At 40.4% G+C, this 23,313-nt stretch overlaps 1 protein-coding gene across 5 annotated transcripts in view; it reads left to right on the top strand.

Annotated features, from left to right (window-relative positions):
- Window positions 1-6,695, top strand: part of fcho2 (FCH and mu domain containing endocytic adaptor 2) — a gene marked incomplete at its 5' end in the record, with an annotated part of 50,921 nt that extends 44,226 nt beyond the window's left edge. For all 5 annotated transcript variants that reach the window (XM_084382359.1, XM_084382358.1, XM_084382357.1 and 2 more), the window contains 5 exons: window positions 424-556; window positions 1,981-2,180; window positions 3,141-3,205; window positions 3,319-3,483; window positions 3,564-6,695. In XM_084382359.1, coding sequence (XP_084238485.1) covers window positions 424-556; window positions 1,981-2,180; window positions 3,141-3,205; window positions 3,319-3,483; window positions 3,564-3,586 — 586 coding nt within the window. In that variant the 3' untranslated portion in view covers window positions 3,587-6,695. The remainder of the gene's footprint in view (window positions 1-423; window positions 557-1,980; window positions 2,181-3,140; window positions 3,206-3,318; window positions 3,484-3,563) is intronic.
- Between the last annotated feature and the right edge of the window lie 16,618 nt (window positions 6,696-23,313).

Raw genomic sequence — 23,313 nt, 5'->3', positions numbered from 1 at the left:
CTTCTGAAACACTTCACGCCCCTAAAATAGCAAAGAACAGCAAACTCCATATAACAGCTGCCTCGTTTAACGGACCTCTCACCTCTTTAGTCAGATGTGTTGAATGCATATTTAAATGTGTTGGTCCTATTTTAAATCTTGATGTGGCCTGTTTATATCCTGTCCCAAAAAGTCAAGAAAAATAACATCTCTGTCTGTTTTTAACGCGTTGTGCACTGTTTTGTCTCTAATGACCATGAAGACCACATGGCTGTACTAATTGAATCAAAAGGAATTCATGATTTAGTAGCTGGTTGGATATAACAGGGTCATTTTTTCCTAGCTATTGGAGCTTTACACACAAAGCCAAGAAGAGCAATGAATAATTGAGCCTCTGATTATTGTGTGGGTGTGTATCTTTCTGACTGTTTGTCTTTTATCCAGTGATCCTTCCCAAAGTGACTCTAATACCAAGGACTTCTGGTTCAACATGCAAGCACTGACGTCCTACCTCAGAAAAGCCTCAGATCAGAATCCATCAGCTTCCTACTATAATGTGGACATCCTAAAATACCAGGTCAGTCAGCCAAAGTCGAGCCGAGAACCTAATCCAGATAAAATAACTGCAGTTGAAAGAATGCTTTCCCAGAGTGCTTCACCCTCCAGACGAGTCTGAGAAAGAAGCAAAAGTGTACATGAGTGTCAGGGAGTGAGCAGTGTGGAAATATAAGCAGAATGTATTTTTATTTATTTATTTTTTATTTTATTTTTGATGTTCCAAAGATAAAGAAATGATATCGCAGCCTAAACAACATCAGTGATAATAAGAAAGAAATGCAATTCTTGAAATATCCCAAAAGTTTTCACACAGCCTCCCAATCTTTCTGCACCAGTCTTTATAATTGAATTTACTATTCTAAAACCTGTTCTCTTCTCTTGCACCCGTCTGGTTTAAACCTTCACAGCGATATATCGAAGGCTTAGTCCTCATGTCATACAAACACACAGGTGAAATGCCACCTCGAGATAACATCATTTTTAAAACAAACCCTAAAAAAGCTTGTTTTATAGCTTCGAACTGGCTTATTTACACGATAAAATGAGTTTATATTGTGTGTCCTCCTACATAAAGACTGTATTGTGAAAGCTTTAGCCAGCAAATCCAACTTGCCAGCACACTACATATACAGGCTGAGAGCTCTGACCCAGGAGAGCCTGCCAATCAGAGGCGTAGCTACCTTGTGATTGACAGATTGCTACCATGGCAATCAGGATATCCTCTCCAGCTCCACCCTCTCATCCAAATATGGTCACTTCTGGCTCCAAAAAATCAAGATGGCCAAGGTCGTAATGACAGACTCAAGGCTTCATAATGGTTAAGATCTGAGATATAAAAAACTAGTCACTGGTGTTCATTTATATATAGATTGATCCATAATTTCTCATCCTGGAGTAAGTTAGGGTTAAATATTCTTCAGCTGGTTTGGCCTCACTGTCATCAAGCATCAAGCTTTGGCCCTCCAGTCTGCACACAACCTCACAAACCACTAAAGGCCGTCCTGCCACCCCATAATCAGACCCACTTTTTTGTTTTTTCTCTTGACAAATAAAGTTTTAGTTTACATGTGGTGGATCGAGACATGTAGGTATATAATGAAATATAAGCTCACCGAGGTGTAAAACAAACGGTGAATTCAGATCAACAAACAACTTTTTTGTTGATAGAAGAAGAGTCAGTTTTTGTTTTGGCTTCTGTCTTTGAGCCTTCCAGGAAGCTCTGGAGGAACATGAGTGTTTTGTTTTTAAGTTGCTTTTGCACTTTCAGCAAACCAACGAAACATGTTTGTGCCAAAACTATGTTGAAACTGAGAGTCAGACTTCTGTATTGTACTTCAAACGTGGTCTCATAGGGATACTGGGAACATCACTCTGATAGCTCCAACTCAAAGCGGCTTCATTCATATTTAAAGTTTGACTGCAAACTCTGTGCGCTGCGTTCAGGTGCTGTCTGATGGGATCCATTCCACTCCTCTCAACCTGACCGTTTACTGGAAGTGCTCACAGAGTACATCAGACCTGCGGGTAGACTACCGATACAACCCAGAGTCCATGGCCATCCCTGGTCCGCTCACCAATGTGCAGATCTTAGTGCCTGTTGATGGAGGAGTCACCGGCATGCAGTCTATTCCTAACTCCATCTGGTAAGATGTGGCGCTTCTTACATCGGCAGGAGGATAAAAAGTGTGACATGCTGAAAATATTCTCTCTAATCTCAGTTGAACTAACATTATCAACAGAGCGTAAAGAAATAACAACGTTGATGTTATGTCAAAAAGCTGTATGTATTGTGTTGCAGGGAGATCTACTGTAGCTAGCATGCTGTCCAGCTAGCCTTCACCATCATGTCTCCTATAACCACTTCATGCCTCGAGATAATCTGATGGTTTAGCCCCCTGTAGTTTCAGATGGAGATTTATGCAACGTTTTAAAAGCTCTCTTATCTTATTTAGACAAATAAATAAATAAATACGGCTGTACTTCTTCTGAATTGAGGTTTCTCTCTCTCACCAAACCAAGACGAGTTTAATTGCCTCATTAACTCATCATAAAATTTTGGTTTGTCTTTCCCCTATTCCAACAATCACCAACTCTTGTTGGTCCAAAAAAAATGCTTGATTTACTGAGTTAAATGTGAAAATATTCTGCCGACTTCTGGTCCTCTCCTACTTCACACTTCTACTCTCCCCACCTGCTGTGTCTTCATCATCTCTGGAGTCAGAGTCCTGTTCAGACCCTGGTGAATCACCTCTGTGCTTTATTACTTGTCGTCAAACTGACCTCAGGTTGTGCTCAGCCCCCCTCCTGCAGCGTTCACTGAGCCCAGTTCTGTTACCTGTGGTGCAAACGCAAACACTCCCGGTGCATCTAACTATTAGCCCAGGCTGACTCGGTCAGCTGATAGGGCTACTAGCTGTAACGCTAAGTGAGTTAATTAGCTAACAGCGGTAGCTACAGCAAGATGTTTAGTGAGCAGCAGTTAGCCGCTGGTGATATGCTGCCCCCTATTTGTTCCGAGCGACCTTCGACAGGTGGCTAATTCTTACATATTGCACCTTTTAAACAAAAACAGCTAAAGATGTTATTTCTTCCTCTTATTTTAGGAATTCAGAGCAAAATAAATGTCTGTGGAAGCTGAGTGACATCTCAGAAAAGTCTGAAAATGAAGGTAAATCATCCTTTTTCTTCTTTGAGACAGCGTGTTTGAAATCCTACTCATAACGAATGAAGACTTCGATTAGTTGCTGGCAAGTGAGTGTGTTTGTTTGCGTTTGACCCCAGGTGCCGGGTCCCTGAGGGCCAAGTTTGAGCTGTCGAACGGACCCTCGAGCCCCTCCACCCTGGCAGTGCAGTTTATGAGCGATGGGAGCACCCTGTCAGGGGTGGACATGGAGCTGCTGGGGAGCGGGTACAGACTTTCTCTCAACAAGAAGAGATTTGCCACAGGTAGGCAGTACATCCAAACGTAACTGATACTGGTATATTTAATGCATCAACGACTCAAAGTGCACATCTGTTTTCTTTAGGACGTTATATGGCAGACTGCTGAGGTGACCCACCACTCTGGTTCTCAAACAGAAAACAAAAAAACAAATCTGGCCTCAAACAAAGGTTGGCAACTTTGCGAGGCTTCCTGGACCTCTGGATCCATCTGAGCACAGTCAGGCTTCTGCCCAGGAGGCGAGGATCTCACTACAATAAAACAGCACTGAGTATTGAACACTGTTTAAAGAAATAAATAAAAGAAAAAAAGAAGATGAGCTTTCAGGAAATGTGTAGATATGAAGTTTAATAATGCTTTCTGATCAATTCACTTTTGTATAGTCAGAAACAATTTATGGATTTTATATAAATCTATATTGTATTTGAAATCATGAAAAAAAAAAAGAAAGAAAAAAAAGTGCACTAACAATCTTTCAGATGCTCTTTCTCCTCTTTATATTCATTTTCTCAAGAGCCTACGAGGAATTTAAAACAAAAATCAAAAGGTTTCTCCCTCTGAACTGTAAATATTAACACTGAATCTTCTGCTCTGACTCAACTCTCAAATCAGTTTGGTTTACTGATTTTTTCCTTTCTCCTCCTCTTCACCATTTGTCTTTTTTGATCATGTGCAATGGAGCAATGAAGGTAGAATCTGTCTTAGACAGTACTCACGAACCTGTGGCACAAGCTTGACCTTTAAAACAACATTCAAGTGCTTTCAAACAAATGCAAAAAAGAAAAGATACTGACCTCAGTGCCTCCTCTTCTACTGTGGTTTACTAGGCAACAAACGTGCGTCAATGTTTTTCTAACCTGAGTTTGGGTCTCCTGATTTTGAGCTACGTTTTTAAACAATCAATTTTTTAGAATTGAACTTGTAAATTCCCCTTTTTCAGTCACGGCTCGTCTTTTTTTTACACTTTTAAACTTTTGATCTTTAGTCTTCACAAAAAAAAAAAAAAGATTCAGCACTCTTGACTGTAAAACATTGTGTCAAATGTAAGATGCTTTCAAAAAATCAAAGGATGTGAACCCAAATTTAAGAAGCTTTTTTTTTTTTTTAAAGAAACTGGCAGTGTTTTTTTAATCAAGCTTTTGTGCTCTATTAATGGAGAAATGTGCCTGATTGTTAACTTTTCTCTAATCTTTTTTTTATATATACTACAGCACAGTTAATGAGAATAGCACCAACAATGTGCCAGTTGTGTTTTTTACACCTTTATTTGGATGTTGAAGGGAAACTGTTTATACAACCCAACTGTCTTCCAGCGATGAATGAGTCATGTTTGCCTTCTGTGATTGAGTTTGATCATCGAACTCTTTTATATCGCGCCTTTTTTCTATTCAGCGCTCGTCAGTTGACCTCCACCTCTCGCCAGCTCACTGTGCAGCAGACGATGTGAGTGAGCAGTAGCACAATAAGGCCAAATTAATGATGGAAATGCCTTATCACAACTACTCGACACTGAGTAATCCGGTGTTGTTGACCGTGGTTTGATATTGTGACACAGTACTGCCATTGCCCTGTGATAGATTAGTGACCTGCCATGCCTCTCTCCCAGTGCATGCTGGGATACAGACTCTTGCAACTATAAACAGCACAAGCTGGTTCAGAAAATGTATGTATGGATGAGAAAATGCCCAACCCGGTCGTCCGAATAACTGTTGGTAATGAACGTTTTTGCAAACCACAGATACGCTGAAACTAAACATGTCGTTACGTCTCAACTTTACATTCAACATTCAAAGCTGTGCAAGGATGGGGCTTAAAATACCTGTTTTGTCGGCACAAACACGGTTGGAGGTGTCCCGAGGTCTTGTCTAAAAACACCCAGTTTTGTCCCCACAAACTCAGCTGAAGATGACCCAACTCTGCGTCTAAAATATCTGGTTTTGTTGCCACAAAAGCAGCCAGAGGTGTCCCGAGGTCTTGTTCAGACACCCGGTTTTGTTGCCACAAACACAGCTGCAGATAGCCTGACACCCCGTCATAGATATCAGGTTTTTGTCCCCACAAACAGCTGGAAATTGTCTCGAGGAACATCCATTGGAGTCATGCTAACAAATGTTGAACGTATCCCTGGTTTGCAGAAACGTTAACCGCCAACATCTTATCCTGGCGACTGGGCTGAAAATGCCGTGTTTGACTCTTGGTGCTTCATTCTTGTCTTATACTAATGAAGGCTGCTGCTGTAGAGGCTGTTGGATTTCTTGACGGAGTATTTTTATGTTGTGTAGGACATTTTTCATTGACCTCAGCCGTGTTAATGGTCCTTAGCTTGTGTTGGTTTGTGACATGTCTGGAGATGCGATTAGTTGCCTGGAAGCTGTGACTGAAAGTTGATGAAACCTTTCAGGGCAGGAGTTTTCGTACACTGTGCATCACACGGCCAAATGACCTCTCAGATAAGATTTTAGGAAATAACTTCTCACACGAGGCTTATTTTTTACAGTCCGCTGTGCTGTGAAACAGGGCTCATTGTAGTTTTGCATTTAAACTCATATCCATAGTTGATCTCTTGGAAACTAATCATTTATTTTGATTTCATTCATCATATCTGACCAGGGTGATTATATGTACTAACCAGGTTTTGTATGATTCGTACAATACCTGGTTTAACTCAAGCCTTTGATAATAATTTAGAAGCAGACATCTTAACTAGACGATGGAAATGTCCATTTAAATCGTGTCTGTTTTAAATTTTGTATCTCACTCTGAACTTTAATCAGCCAAATGTTTGGAGGTAGTTTAAATGAACATGTTTACATGAAATCCTAAAATTGTAGCAACAGACATTTTTTTACAGTGTTTAATTACATCAGTGGTTTTGGTCAGATGAGTCGAAAGCATTTAAAAAAACAAAAAAAAGAGTACACAGATTCTGTAATTGTATTCAGTATAAGCAAGCTGGTTCTTGCTGTCCCTTAAAAATCTTTCAAAATAAACTTACAAGGCTTCTTTTTCAGTCACTTTCACATTCTGTCTTTCTGTCTTTATATGTTGTATTAAACAGAGTTTAAAGAGAGCAAAAAATTGTGTAAATGATTCTCATAAATTGTACATTTTTACCAATATCAGCCACTTTTTGTCTCTACTTTATGATTTCTCATTGTGCCTGTATTAAATGTGTAATATATGAATATATACAAATATATTAAAATGACTAAATGTGTTCTGTGTGATTCTTTTACGCCTCGTCGTGATAGAAAAGTAAGAACGTCAATAATGATAGGGACTGAAATGTCTCGATAACTGTTTGACGGATTGCTGTGACATTTTGTACAAACATTCATGGACGGGTCCCCAGAAATGGAGCCTGGTGATTGACTGACTTTTCCTTTAGTGGCACCAGCAGAGCTTATCCAGTGCTTTTCTTTTAATGTCTAGCTGGAAATGATCAACATTGATACAGCAGGACCAGAGATATCACCTGGTGCCTACATTACCCATAATACAACTTAGCCACTGACTGACAGAGCATTAGAGGCATTTTATCAGATTTCATGCAGCTTCTTCTGGAGCGATAAAAGGCTTTATACTGCTTTTTTGTTTTCATATATGCAGTAGCACTCCCCAAGACCTGGAAACACGCTTTAATGTGTAACTTGGTGCAGTTACCCTTTAAGTCTTGTTAACACCAGAAGCTGTATGGAAAATAAGCAAATATATTGATGCTTGAGCTTGAAAGATGAATCTGTGAAGACAGGAGAGCAGTTTTCCTGAAACATTACGCAGCTGAAGAGCTCTCACAGAGACCATAATGCCACCTGAGTAGCTCCTCTGCATTGTCAGGTCATCATGGGATGCACAATACGTCCCTAAAAAGGGAAATAAAACTTATTGTATTCTTCTTTAACCCAGAAAGTTCCAGTATTTCTCCATTTAGACGGTTAAATGTAGGCTACTGTATGAGTGTTAGAGGCACTTGTGTTGCTTTCACTGCAGTACAGTGTATCACAAAGCAACAAAAATCACGTTTGAATGACTCAACGGCAACATCCCTCTCAGATAAAAAATATGACCCCACACTCTAATCAACAAAGGTTGTGTGAACACTTCCCAATTGCTTTTGTGTGCAGACACATGGGGGATGTGCTTTCGCAGAAAATTGTGCTCAGTGGGAAGGTTGGACATGGACTGAATTGACATATACAGCACTCGGGGATAGAGTTAAAAAAAAAAAAAGGGCGTCTCGTGGTGAACTGGCCCTTTAAAGCCCCCTAAATCCCCTTAAAATATACAGATTTTACTGATGAAATGATGTAAACTGAAAAGTCAAAAGTTGAACTACCAAAAGATAAAAAAAACACTAAATCTATTGTCAGTTTTTTATTCCTGTAATCCATGTCAAAAGGTTTGTATTAAGCCCTCTAAGGACACGCAGGATGATACAGCATGAAAACAAAGCTTGAAGACACCACCATACATGTGTTACTAATGTAATGTTTGCACTGCGAGAGCCTCATGCAGTGCTTCGCTGAGGAGGATGTATGCATGACGGTGCGTGTACGCTCAGCACTACATCAACACCTTGTGCATATTTACACACTCAGTCATGCCTTGTGTCCCCTCCGCCTGAAGACCTCCTCCTCGCTGTTTGAATTACAAAGTCTGAGCTTCCTTTTCACAGCCACATGTGTGAGCCATCAGTGTTGACTCTACTTCTCCCTGTCCGCCTCACTCAGACGGAGAGGAAGAGATCTTAGGGTCTCTCGTGTATGATGTTATTCTCTCAAAGGCCAAAGTGAGATATGTGAGCTGGAGTCACATCCAAAAACTGCGTTGGTCCATATGTAGACTCTTGTGTGTGGCCAGACATTTTATACATCTTAAGAGGATCAGGGAGTTTGAGTGTGTATTTGAGAGTGTGCAGGTAGCAGACTAACAAAGAGGAATACTTTGACATTTTGGGGCGTATTTACTTTCTTTCCAAGAGTTGGACAAGACGTTCAATATCATTCTCATATGTATAGCACATGCTAAATATGAAGCTACAGCCAGTTAGCTTAGCACAAAGGTTGGGAACGGGGAAACAGCTAGCCTGGCTGAGTTTAAATGTTTTAAAATCCACCTACCAGCACCTCTCAAGTTCAATAAACATGTTTTATCTTGTTTATTACATACAAAACCTAAAGTGCAAAAATCAGAATAAGCTGATTTACAAGACATTAGCTTATGTGTCGGACTATTCTTTTAAAAAATAGTTAAACACTCAATGGAAACCACAATGGAAATACGCTTATTCACTTTCTTGTCAAGATTAGATTGATATCACTGTCAGCAGCTGGCTAGCTTATCTTAGCATGAGATAGGGGCACACAGCCTTGCCCAGCTTTGTCCAAAGGTGTCAAAATCCGCCTATCAGCACGACTAAAGCTCAATAATTGACACGTTTTATCCCGTTTGTACATAAGCCGGAGTGTTAAAATGACAAGAACGTAATAGCTCCTTGTGTGGAACTATTTCTTGGCTGGGTGCAGTGATCAAATAACTCCAGGAGGTTAATGCTGCCAAGAAATAGCCCTGCACATAACCCCCCTGTAAAAGCCCAACCATTCCTGAACCCAGGTTTTACCATTTTGGGGAAGGGATGAGACGATTGATACCACTCTCATGTGTGCATGCCAAATATGCAGCTGGTTAGCTTAGCTTAGCATTTAGCATTAGTACAAAGCATTTGTACAAAAACTGAAAAAATGACATTTTCTTACATTTGGCCAGACTTGCTGTTTCCCTCTGTTTCCAGTCTGTATGCTAAGCTAAGCTAAGCAGCCGCTAAAGCCACATACTTAACATTGGATACAGACATCAAGCATCAAATTTCTCCTCTAAGTCTTGGCCAGAAAGCAAACGAGGATGACAAACTAGTCCTAAAAACAGAAGGAATTTTGTGTTGCTGAGCCGCCTGTGTCTGGTGTCGATTGAGTTAGTCCGAACATCAGAATCACGTCCGTGAAACAGTCGGAGCAGAGGGAGCAGTTACTCTTTGTTGTCCACCATCACACTTGTGTTTGTCCAAAGGCCCACTGGAGCCATAGAGTTGAGTTATTCTACAGTCCAGAGAGCGAGCCCCACATCAGTAACATTTATGGGCAATTTATAATTGATGTGCCCATTTGATCTCCCTCTTCACCACGAGAAAAACCATCTGGACAAACAAGGATGGTGTAAGTTTATTGCATTAATATGGATTCCTCTCCTCTGCTTCTCTTGCTCAGTCCAAAACCCAGAAGACCTCTTTAGAATAACTCAAACCCTGAACACGTCAAGCTCGCATCCAACGGCATCCGTCACATTTTCCACTCGGCAAGCAGAACTCCGTCAACCGTTTCCCCCAGGCAATACAAATATGAACACAATTCACTGTTAACAAAACTGACAGGGAATTTATCACTGCTGAAGGCTGCCGTTATCTGGCAAATCACACCGGCTTTACAATCAATCGATCGATGAATGTATTTTTAAGAGACAGTTTCTGCCTTTATTTGATAGTATGGCCAGTATCGAACCAGATATGCTGCAGTAACATGATATGCATCTTAACCTGTGTGCCACCATACCATGTTTTAAAAGTCTCACATTACCATGAAATTCCTTAAAAAACAGATTTTTGCACATTACTATGGTTGATTATGAAACTGTGCCTGTTTACTGTATTCTTTCCACCATTTACCTTAGAAAATATGGACGGTTCCTGTGTCTGAGAAGCAAAGCCAAGATGAGATGTCTTCAACCTGCCAGCATTAGGCAACTCCACTGGTTTCAGGAAGAATCTAATTTTATGTAAGCCTATGCAAAAAATTCCCTAAGTCTCTCTTGATTTATTACCTCAGTAAACCTTTTTACTGGTCAGAGGTCAGTTTCCTATTGAGTTTATAGTCTCAATCGCTAGTTTCAAGTCTTCAATACAGCATGATGTTCATTTTGTTCATCATTATCCCATTTAAGGTAAAAAAATATACAGAAAGCAAGGTATGCTTTAGGGTGTGGCTACCTTGTGATTGACAGGTAACCACCACAACGTGTCCTCGGGGCTCCGCCTCTGGCACTTTATCCACATTTTTCCTTATTAGATCCATAGGCTCCACCCTCTTGACCCAATATGGCCACCCCTGGCTCCAACAACCAAGATGCCATCGGCTTTAACGCCAAACACAAGAAAGGTAGTCCACAAACCAGCGGGTGACATTAAAGTTCCCACACCAAAGTAAAATCGTCAAATAGAAAATGAATGATCAACTCTGCTCATTCTGTAACTGTGTAACCCTCCAATAGACACGTCAGTATTCACAAACGGGACATTCGTTGATATGTTTTGCAGATATGTTGGAACAGGAGACATTGTGGCTTTAATACCGAGAATGTCAAACATCTGGTCGCCTTACCTTAAATCCAAGCAAAGGACCAGAACAGCTGATGGCTGTCTCATTAGGTTCCTGTTTTAGGCTTAAGGTAAGTCATCAGAGGCCTCAAGCTTTAGAGACAGACGCACGTTCATAAAATCTTTACAGCTGTTGGGGAACAATAATCTTATACAGTGCTATCTCTTTTCCAACTGTTGCTACATGGGCTTTACAATGTATGTGAGACCTCTGTGTCACCTTTCCCTGAGGACCATTTGGGGTTGAAACCTTCGGGTATATCTATGGGACCTTAAATCTTAATTACTTGTTCTTTGCAATTACATTTTTACACTGCTCTCCTGTGAAGCTGTCATCTAACAATGAGCGCCTTCCTGTCTTCTTTTTGTTTAAAAATACGCTATCTAGACTTAGATTTTAGCTGGAAGCTGACTGGTTTGTATATCCCTTCACCCTCTTCTTCTTTTGCACATTCAGGACGCTGAGTCAGGTGATTCGTGCAGCCTGGGGTTAAGTAAACACGATGCACTGCAGTGGTTGTAATTGCTGTTCCCCGGCAACTGCTAACAGACACAAACAGAAATGCTACTGTTGTGATTTCATCACAGATTTCTTCCTGACTGCTGCTAGAAAGATGAAACGATTCACCAGAGGTAAAATTGAGATGCTGTGAGGAGACACTCAGAGTCCCGTCCACTGATAGACTCCACAGCCCTGGGGAGAGGGAGTGGACCCTTTCGTGCCATGTTCACAGAGGCACGTCACAGGCTATTTGTCATGGTAAGCATGTGTGTGTGTGTGTGAGTGTGTTTGGGGGAGGGGGATGACTGAGAAATGGTCACATCTTAATTCCTGTGGTGATCCCTCTGCCCTTCTTTATTGGCCCAGCAGAATATACCACTGCAATTGCCTGTCTCCCTCCGTGAATATGATAGAGAAACACTCCTTATAATTTCAGGCGAGCACACTATAAACAGCATATATGGGGAAAATCATCCTCATGGGAAGATCATCATCTTGGCTGTTTTCTAGTCAGGTCATATTAATTCTGTTTATATCGTCCCAATATCTCCAAGAACACATTTGACTGCAAGGGGCTTAACAATCTGTATATCATATGACATCCGTTACCCTTAGACCCTCGATACAGAGAGGAAGAAAACCTTTAATGGGAAAGGACAGAGAGGGAGAAAACGTAGGACGAGCAACAGAAATGGACACCATTCACACTGAGGGAGAAGACACAAGGACGCCATTTATACAGAGGGAGGAGAGACAAGGACACCTTTCACACAAATGGAGAGAGACAAGGACACCTTTCACACAGCTGGAGAAGAGATGAGTACGCCATTCACACAGAAGGACGGAGACAGGAAAACCATCACACAGAGTAAGAGAATAAGATATGTGGACACCATTCACACAGAGGGAGAAGAGATATGTACACCGTTCACACAGGAGGAGAGCGAGATGGACACCGTTCACACAGGAGGAGAGCGAGATGGACACCATTCACATAAAGGGAGAAGATTCAAGGACACATTTCACACAGAAGACAAATGACACAAACGCCATTCACACAGAAGGAGAGTGAGACAGACGCCATTCACACAGAACGAGAAAGAATAGGACACTATTCACACAGAGGAAGATTAGAAAGTATCACTTTTTTTTTTTTTAAAAGCTCCAGATTCAACCAGGTGGAATTTGGGGTGAATCCGGGGCCACAGCGTGCAGATTTGATGCTTTGGTGCATGAAGGAAATGGAGGTATGTGGGTGGAGTTTAGGTTTCTCCATATCTGTTAGCATCTTATCCTTTAAAGGACATCATCTGTGAACTGGCGTCATCATTTAATGCTGATTAGTGGTCCTCGTTTGACATGGAGCTACTTTGTGACCATTCCTAATTAAAAGAAAATAAAAAAAAGACAGAGTGCCGTATAGATGTCGGACATATGTGGTTTAAAGGATAGTGGCAGAACTCAAGTGAAATGAAGCATAAGCCCAGGGGATCAATACACCCCGGTGTGAGTCAACAGGAGAAACACACAGAACTCTGCTTCCTTCCAGAGAGGAAATGTTCAGTCCATAAATATTTGGAGTTTGCTAATTGAAAGAATCTGTGCAGCTTCGATTCTGGGGGGTTCTTTTAAACACGGCACTCATATGGATTCTTTGTATAGTTATCTGTCCCTTTGTTCATTAGTGCCAAGTGAAATGAGCTGTGGCTATGGTAAACAAAGACAGACACAAACACGCATTCAAGGACACCGACACACACAGGTTAGGTTTGATCAGCCACTGGCATTTTGTGTTTGATAGTCGGTTGTTTCCCTCAGAAGAACTTTTTGTTTTGCTTTGCCATAAGGGGCGCATGATCCTGCTTTCTGATCGGCAGGCTCGAGACACGCAATGCAGTGCGGATGTGCTTTTATGCAGGCGAATGCAAGCTGTCCGCCGGGAGAGGAGCAGACTGCTACGAAATGCAACTGAAAAAACATGTTTGCATGTCACTGTGTTTGCATTCGGTATTAAACATTCATGAACGTAGGTGTTTTTCTACTGTAGCGCACAGACACATGTCTCGCTGTGTTACAGACAGCCCTGCTGCAGCCTATGGAGGAGATACACTGACTAAATGAGACTATAGTGAAGGGATAGATAGGCAAACTCTGCCCTAATTGTCACACAACCATAAAACTAACAGAGAGAGCAAGGCATGCCATACGTTGAGAGAGCAGTCAGCTTTAGCGGGCTCCGCTGACACCCTCAGTGAAGTGTTGAGTCTGCGTGCTACGTGTGGTTTTCACTTTGTGTGCAGCTCATTTACCCCTCTGACTGTAACACGTATAGCGTGATGTGTTTTTAAGCCTTTCCACTTAACATGCTGGACTGATTGTTCAGCTATTGCAGCATGAGCTGTTGCTAATAAGTTATGCATAAGAGGGCAGACGGGAAACGTGTCCGTGAGAAATGACATGTGACAAGTTGGATTTCACATTCTTTGCGTGCGGGAATCTTCTTTTCTTCTTGTTTTTCTACCCCATCAGACCTTAAACAACAAACCACACAGGTTTTACTGTAAATATATAGTCCCGTCATTTGACTGTATGTCAGTACTATGTTCATTAAAATTGTTCCATCCAAGCGTGCTGAAAATCTCAAGTTGCCGTTTGGATAATTTTATGGCAAACAGAACTCAAGTGCAGGTTAACCTTTAAACTCCTCTTAACTCAGTGTTTATTCAGTTTGACTTGGCGCTCACTGTGGCTCAGTTTGAGTGTCTTCACACACACGACACCCAGGGGACTCATGGACCAACTAGCACCAGCACCCCAGACCTTCTTGTCTAACATGGCGGTTGAAAGTCCTGACACTTTGCTGGATAGGGTGAAGTTTGGAGCTGCCCTCTTCTTCACTGGACTCTTCGTAGAACTTGTGGGTGTTATTTTCACTGTCACGGGCTGGGAACACTACCGAACCAACCCCGTCTTTAAGTGGACCCAAGTCCTGGGCCCCATCCTTATCTCCATCGGAGGCGCTTTCATTGTTACCAGCGTCTGCAAGTTTGGGAACTCCTGTTGGCCCTTCAGACAGTGGGATGAAGAAGTGCCCGTGATGGAGGAAACCTCAGCAGGACGCACTTTTACGTTAAGTTGCATAAATCAGCAAGTCATGTTCAGTGGTACCACAACAATGCTGTGCGTTCAACCTGTGTATAACTTTACAAACCAGGAAGTACGCCAGACCTTTGACTTCCAGCCTGGCAGGTCTGTGATCCCGGCAGCAGCTCCTTCTTATGATTCTGTGTGCTGTGTGGATAACGCAGCTTTTACCGCAGAAGAAGAAAGCTCCACTCGCAACACAGGAACAGGCCACAGAACAAGCAGGTAAGGAAAACAACATTTCAGATTTCACTGTATAAATCACGACAGTTAGTCCTCACTGCTGTGGGTGTGTGCTTTGTGCTAACGCTAGCTGCCGAATGAGGCTGTTGCTGCTGCAGCGCCTCTGTTCTTTGGCTCTGCTGCTGTGTGCTTCTTGCTAACCCTAGCCGCTTAAGGAGTGCTTTAGTCGCTTAAGGTGTACGTTAGCTGCTGAAGAAGTGTTGCTGCTGCCGTGGTTCTGTTCAGCTCAGGGGCTGTGTGCTTTGTGCTACTCGGTTAGCAGCTGAACCTCTTGACTTTGAGAGATGTTGGAGACAGAAAAGGCCTGTCTCTGTAGGAAGTGTTTCTGAAATGTTGTCAGACTTAGAATAACAACCTCAGCATGTCAGTGGCATAAACAAGCACTTTAAGTGGGCGTTACTTTGACTGTTGCAGTTGCCCCGAAGGATTTCATTGCAGCCATTGCAGCCTTGTCGTGGCTGCCAGCTGAGGCAATCAGTCAGACTTATTCCAAAACTTCCACTGAGAATGAATCCTTCAAGTCTTCCCCTTTAAGTAAAAGATCTGAGTACTTCTTCCTCCACCGGGGAGCAGCTCTTACATGACAGACATTTGTCAAACTTTTTGAGGAACCTCTCAGAAACACTGTTTTATTCCTGCTGGGTTCCTCCATTACTCAAACATGCTGTTACCACAGGTTATCCACACGCAGCGGATCCCAGTGAGGCCGGGGCTTGGTTTTTACCCAGCATGCCATTTGTTGACACTGCCGTAAGTAAAGCCAGCAGAGGTAGATGGTTAATCTTCAATCCGATTTGAGAGTTAAAACATCACAGGTCCTCGCAGCGCTCACTAACAGACAGTGTGCCGCAGTTAACTTCTTATTAACCACAAGATTCCTTTCCGCTTGGCTCAAAGTGTTCTTGGCTGATTCACATAAATTAGCGTATTTTGATTACCGTGTACTGATTATTGTCGCACTACCAAAATAAACGTTTTTCAAATAAAAATGACTTAAATAAGCCTGTGCCATTGGAATGAGCACAATTAGGACCATGATAGCTGCCCACCTTCTCATTTAATCCACCTGTGCTGTGTTGAAATTCACTGCAGCCTTTTTTGTAGCTCAGCCGTATCATCGAAATGTGGAACTGGCAGTGTAGCGTCATATCAAAGACATTTCACAGTGTATATGTGCTTAGCAAAGGAAAAGCAAATTGTGGCGAGAGTTTTTCATATTTTCCCACCTGTTCCTTGAACCGAAATGCCGAGGGAAACATAACACAATGTATCGTCTTAAAAAACAGTTTCTTTCCAATAATTGCAGGATTTATTTGAAATCCAATCAAATATCCTTGGACCGACGTCCTGCCTGAACACAAAGCTGCATTCCATTAGTGGAAAGTTACAAGTTTTCACTTTCTTTTATTGTTTTTAGACGATGACTCCCAGCAGGTTTCCAGGAAAGTAATTCGCTTTAATAAAAGCAGACAGCAGGAATAATACAGTTAACCTAGGATAACTATAAACTGCTGCCCCGATCACATGAACACATGCTCTGCTCACCAGCTCTCACTTATGTTGTCACAACTTCTGACCTGTTTCAGTATGTTTCCAGTGGTTAATGCCAAAAGGAGGAATGATCAAGGCAGAGATTGCTCAACCTCAGTGTTTTCCTTTAAAGGGCAATCGGCTTCCTAACGCTCGCTTTAAGCAAAAACCAATTGGGCCTGTAAACATTTGGATGTTAGCCAGCTGTTCTGTTAAAGGATAAGTTCACTCAAAAATGAAAGATTCAGCCGTTATCGACTCACGCAGAAGGAAAGTCAGGTGATGTTTGGTAGTCCGCGAAACATTTCTGGAGCTTTGCAGAAAAACAGCGTTGTGGCAACCTCCTAAAGAACTGAAGTAGATGGGGACTTGTTTTAAAAACGTAAAAAACAATAAAAAAACAGATATATAAAATGGCTCCAAACTGCTCGTCCGGTGTAATCTGAGTCTCCGGTCGCCCTGAGATGCCAAAGTGATTTTTAAAGATGTTATTTATTTTTTAAGCTGAAATCTTCATTGTAGCGGCTAAGCTTCAAGCATTACCGCACTGTCTGAAGTGGGTGCACAAGCTCGACCGCACGTGGAGGGTGTGAATAATATCTTTTCAAGTCAGTTTGGGACTTTGATGGCTTTCAGAGACTTGTTCCCATCTACTTCAGTTGTTTAGGAGAATGCTGCAACGCTATGTTGCTTTCCACTGTCCTGCTGATGCACAGATAAAGACTGAATTTTGATCTTTGCACAAACTTTTCCTTTAAATCCATCCTGCCTGAGACACCTTGTTTGATTCCTTGTAGGACTGAGAGGACAGAAGAGGAAAGACAACGTGGCGACGACAGAGGCTCTACCCGTTCACGTCCACCTGCATACGAGGACATCTACCCTTCCTCCAACAAACACAACTGGACGTAAACACCTCCTGAAATCCTGGAGTTTCACGTCCTTCTCGGCTGACACTCTTCCACTTTCGTGTCAATAGGTTCACAGATGATTCATCAAAGTGATTTGATGAGGTTTCACTTTCCTCTCACAGCTGTTATCATGTAGTTACCACAATAATTATGTATGAAGTCACACAATCCACTAAGATGAGGCTCCCTGGAAGAAAACCTCATTAAAATGGAGATTTATGGACAGACTCAGCTCTATCTGAGGGATCTAAGGTTTTGGAAAACTTAAAGATACTAAATTTATATTCAGCATAAAAACACACACATTTATCCAGTGCTTGCTGTCTCTCGATAGCTGCACAAACCACTGTACATGCCCATTAAATGTTGGCAGAGGAAATGTTGACATGTAGACAGCCACCATGGCATGAAACAAACATGGGGACAATTTAGCAGAGGTCCTTTGAAAAAAAAGAAAAAGGGAACTGTTTTCTCATGCTGAGAGAAAATGAAGATCAAAAGAGGAAAAAGTCATAACGGCCGTTTAATTTAGTTTGAGTTGTAATTGTTCACATATTGGCAGCGTTTTATCATGTTTGTGTGCAGCGTTTGAAGAAGCCGTGGAAGTCAGAGGACGATCACCTCGACACGAGGAGACCTCTGTCGATAAGTTTAGAGCACCAATGATGGGAAGTAACTAAGTACTCAAGCTCTGTACTCAAGTACAATTGTGAGGCACATGGAGTATTTCCATTTTCTGCAACTTTCTGCTTCTACTTCAATCCAAATGTTTTTACTTTGTTCTCAATTACTGTCTTTGACTTTTTTTGGATTTGTAACATGAAATATGATCAACAAATAAAATACGATATATTGTTGTCAGAAAACACTTTATTGATTCCTAATTCTGCAGCTTTAAAGTAGTTTACACATCGATGCATCAATAATGATAATCTAAGGTAACACTTTATAATAACCACCATTAATAAGTGGTACATTTACAGCTTTACATGCTTTACTAACTATTTACGAAGCACATCATACTTTGTTTAAATTGTTTAAAACCTTTACAATTGCTTAATTAATGGTTTATAGAGCGTTTCATCATTTGTTAACAGTAAAATAACTATTAAATAAAGTTTAATCAACTATAGAATTTACCATTTATTCATGATGCTTATTATAAAATGTGACCTTATACAATAATATATATATATATATATATATATATATATATATATATATATATATATATATATTTTCTGAAATGGGCCATTCTGCATAATGAGGAGTTTTACTTTCAGAGTATATTCTGATGCAACTACTTTGTCCTTACATTTCGAATGCAGTACTTGTACTTGTAATAGAGTATTTGCACTCTGTGGTGGTGTTGTGTCCTCCTGCAGGATCACTCAGCTGAACGTAGTTTACTGTTTGCAGGATCAACACAAATGTCGCTGCACCACACGGGGGCAGAAACACTGAGGAAATCAATACACCTTCACTCACAGGGTCAGGTCAGGTGGCTTCAACGGGACTGTGGAGGAACACACAGTAAAGTAATAATAATAATAATAATAATAATAATAATAATAATAATAGCCTAGTTGAATCAGTAAATGTTTATTCAGGTCTTGCACCTTCCCGTGACTTTTATCCTTCTGTTAAATTCAACATTTGCTTGTTAATTATCTTTTATTTTTGATTATTAATGTACTAAATCTTATTTATAAGTATATTTGCCTTGTATATGTCTCTTAGTTGAAGCCCCTCCTGCTGTTTAAAGGTGATTTACGAATAAACTCGCCTGAAACAATCGTTGTTAGTCATGAATTAATTCCCTCCGTTTTTTCCTCCTCCGGCCAGTGACTGTCTGGTTAATCTTAATAAGACAAGTACATTAAATAAAATCCATTATGAATTTGGTTCAATAAATGATGTACGTGAAGGTGAAGCGCAGGAACAGCAGCGTCACACACAGCCAGTGTTTAAAACCACGATTACAATAATATAAGAATAAGATTCAGTTTCTTTGTTCACATATTTATCGATAGATGAATTAATTAAATTGTGATTTATTAATTTAACCTGCTTGTGATTGAATTAGGAAAAAAAAACAACTTTATTTAAACTTTATTTAATTGGTTCAAACGTGTTTTCTAGTGACATCAGCTCCTCTTAAAATGACAACAATAAAATATTTACAATAAATGCAAATAAATCTCAAACATCTGGGACTATATTTTGTACACTGAGCGTTTTATTGCTGATTATTCACAAAGTGACTCTGAGCAGCAGGAGAAACTGTTTAAACTGAAGTTAAAGTGCTTTTTTTCCCTCCTCTTTAGGTATTTAAATTAGAAATGACATGTTGCTGCACTCGGATCAGTAAATATTATCTCGATGACTAAATTAAAAAAAAAAAAAATTCTCTCTCTTTTCAAAATCCTCCCAAATGAACTCGTCGGCTGGGCTCCAAAAAGCACGCGCTCGCTCCCAAACAACTTTGGAAGAAGAAGAAGAAGAAGAAGGAAAAAAAAAGTGGAAAAAATGAAAATTCACAGCAATTTAGAAAACATCCCAGGACCTCCTTCAAACTTGTGCCGCTCGCCTGAGCAGATCTGAAAACCGCAGCGCAATATGACTTTCATTATTTTTACAGCACAGTAAAAAATGCGGGTGGCCCGACAAGCCCCATTATATCACCATCCCGGAGCATTGGAGACGATTTATGAAAGTATTACGGAACATGCTGAACGATAACAACTCCGAAATAAAAAAGAAAAAGTGGAAATAGTCGCCCACAAAATCCCCACGAGAGGAGCGCGTGAGTCCTGATATGAGTTTTTTAAGGGTTATGAATAGATTATTATCAGTCATTTTGTGGTTAATAATAAAGGAAACCACTTTATTATTTCCAGCTGGAGGTGCTTTAAAGAAAAGAAAGAAACACGCTCTTGTTGAAATTATTTGGCTGCTTTAAAAAAAAAAACACGTCAGATGATTTCTTGGATTGAAAATGCGCAAGAGTTCATGGCAACAGGTGTTTTTCTTTTATTTATTTGATATGCTGTATTTATTTATCCATCCCTGCTGGACTGCACCAGCTCTCAGCCCCGCTCTCTTGTAGTTTTTTGTCACGTGTTTTGCAGGATGAGCTCGCGCATTGTGGGGCCACTAAAGTGGTTTGATTGTGCAGGAGGAGGCCTCGAGCTGCCTTGGAGGCCCCTCTCACTAAACCACATGTGCTCCCAGCTAAACATTTGTGGACGGATTTGGAAACTAACATCTGAGATGGCATTTTTCCCCTTTTGAAATACTAATAATATTAAAAAAAAAAAAAAATACCAAAGGGTCAGATAATCCCTGGAAATCACGATCAGACTAGAGTAATTAGCAGTGACCTGGCTCTGCAGTGCTGGCAAGTGAGTGGACGGAGCCCATTGTGTTTGCATTGTTGCACCACCATACTCCCATATGGTGCATGCTAATAAGACTTGAGAACTCACAAACAGCTGAAGCCCATGTTTGGACTGTAACTTGAGCTCATTGTGTTGAGGGATAGTTAGTTATAACACTGCACTCAACAAGGAGCTTTGTCTTTGTTTTGACTGACATAAAAGCTACAACTCATGTGTCTGACAGTGTGGAAGGAAAGCTTCAGAGGGAGTTTTGTTCCAAGCGATTGTTCAAGGTTTCAATTAACAAACACAGAGGAACTCGTTTAACCTCTTAACGTGACATTTCCCACTTTTCTTCCGCCTTGTGTGCATCTTATCTCAAGGTTGTCAGAAGTATCAATACCTCGATGCTTCATCGATGCCACATGTTTAAAAACTGCCTTACTCAGTGTTTCACTTGATTGTTTATTTTGTGACGCTTATGAATTTTCATGTTGTGTTTTGTGAATAGTTTTGGCCCACAAAAATAACATTTCATTTGACTTTTAATGCACAACCATGCACATATGCACCGATATAATGTTGAGCAGTGTGCATGAACCACCGAAAGTACAGAAGCTACGACAGAAACAGATCTGAGATCAGAAGTCTGTCACTGTCAGTATGAATCCTGCACTCAGGATCCAATAATGTGTAACTGTATTCTGTTAAAGTTACAGAAAAAGCGATGTAATCAGATTACAGATATATTTAGTAAAATGTTTGCGCGTGACACCAAATAATGGAAAGAAATCAAGTTACATAATCCATCCACCTCTTGTATTTATCATGATTTATTATCATTTTATCCAGTGTTTATTTACTTTTCTGTTACTTCTGATGCTTCTTTGCCGTCTCGACTTGTACACAGACTCTTCGGTGTGTACTTTTTGTGGCCGGTGGTGTTTTTATATTCTGTATATACACTCACTTTCCTTGCACACACTCTGCTGCAGCAGCAGTTTTCTTTTTTTTTTCTCTACCTTTAACTTATTTGTTCAGTTCTCGTCCTTGTTTCTAGCTGGAGTCAAATTCCTGATATGTGTACACATACTTGGCCAATAAAAAGCGATTCTGGTTCTGATTATTACACGTGCTGGTATGTGTTTAGTGACTGTGAAAATATATCCTATCTTGTGTGCCTCGGGCTTCTTTTTCTTTTTGCCGTGTTATCGAAAGAGCTGTCACGTGTCACCTCCTTTCTTTTTTTCTCTTTTTTTTACAAGTGTTGTGGTGAAGTTTAAAATCCTGTATCATCTTGTTCTTCTGGGATCTTTACACTGACTGGGATCTTCAAGCGTCCTTAAAAGAGACATTTTTAATTCACAGTTCCTCAAAATGAAGCTTGACACACAGTATTTACTGTCTTGAGAAAGTTTTTAAGCTTTTAAAATCAAGTTTGACAGCACAGTATTTATTCATTTACACTGGGGACACCGGGGACACCGGGGGGACATGTCCCCACCACTTTTTGAAATGCCTTTAAAAGCAGAATTTGTTTTAAAAAATGTACTTAAAATATCTTGCATCAAGAAATGTCAACAAACAAATGAGATGGAATGAAATTTGATGTGACATTATGCATTCAGCATCTACTCTGACCTCATACGATCACCTAAAATCACATATCTTGAAGACCATTTAAAAAAAATTTACAGTGTGTTCCCACCACTTTCCAACACACATTGACACCCTTGAGTTCTGTGCTGGGTCAGAATGATATATGTGAACATGTATTTTAATTATTGACCCTTAATTTTGAAACAATTTGCCAGTGAAAAGTGCTTTAAAGGGGCTCTACCCAAATTACAAAAATGTTCTCAGTGACCTCCACTCTCACAGGCAGTGGTTCCCAACATGTTTTTTGTTTTTTGACCCTTTAACACAAAGCAATCGTGACCAGAGCCTGACCGATATATCACTTGGCAGATATTATGAGCCGATATTGGCCCATCACAGATACATTGTATCTGCGTATATGTTGTCAAATACATGCTGATATGAAAACTTTATTTTTTTGAGATTAAAATGCAGAAAAGTTTCATGTTCAAGTGTAAAATATTCTGCCTCACTTACTTTTCAAAGTGTTTGATAGCTACATCAGGCTGCATGTGTATATGATGTGAGTAGTTCTGTCAAAGAGTGATCTTTTATTTTGAAGGATTTTAAAGGCCTTTAGAGGTCAAACTACAGTCTTCACAAAAAAGAAGCAAAGATCAGAGAAAAGTCTGAGAAATATAACTTATTATTAACTGTTTTTTAAGACTTTTGTACCAGGGTGAACATCTTGTGGTTCTCAGAGGCATCGTGACAACATGTGTTTTTGACATAGTGCTATGTGGATTATTCAGAGTAATAGAGACACTTTCTAGAAAGATATGTTGCTATTAAATGTCTTTGAATTATTATTTTTTAATGTGAGTACCCCAAACAAAACTCAATTTGTATAGAAATCTCAGACAGATATCTCGAAACTTGGACAAACAGAACCCAAACTTTTATTTATAATTTATTTGTTTAATCGATCAGAACCAAACACGTTAATTCAACATGTTCTGTGCCAGATTTTAGCAACAACCCTAAGCAGGTAACAAACAGTAATATCAGAAGTAACAATACAGATACAGTAAAAGACAAAAGACATTGTGCAACATGTCCTT

This window comes from Pagrus pagrus (genome assembly GCF_965226575.1).
Source record: "Pagrus pagrus genome assembly, chromosome: 19".
NCBI lineage: Eukaryota > Metazoa > Chordata > Actinopteri > Spariformes > Sparidae > Pagrus > Pagrus pagrus.
Note: the sequence above shows the minus strand (reverse complement) of the source record. Positions and strands in the feature narration are given on the sequence as shown.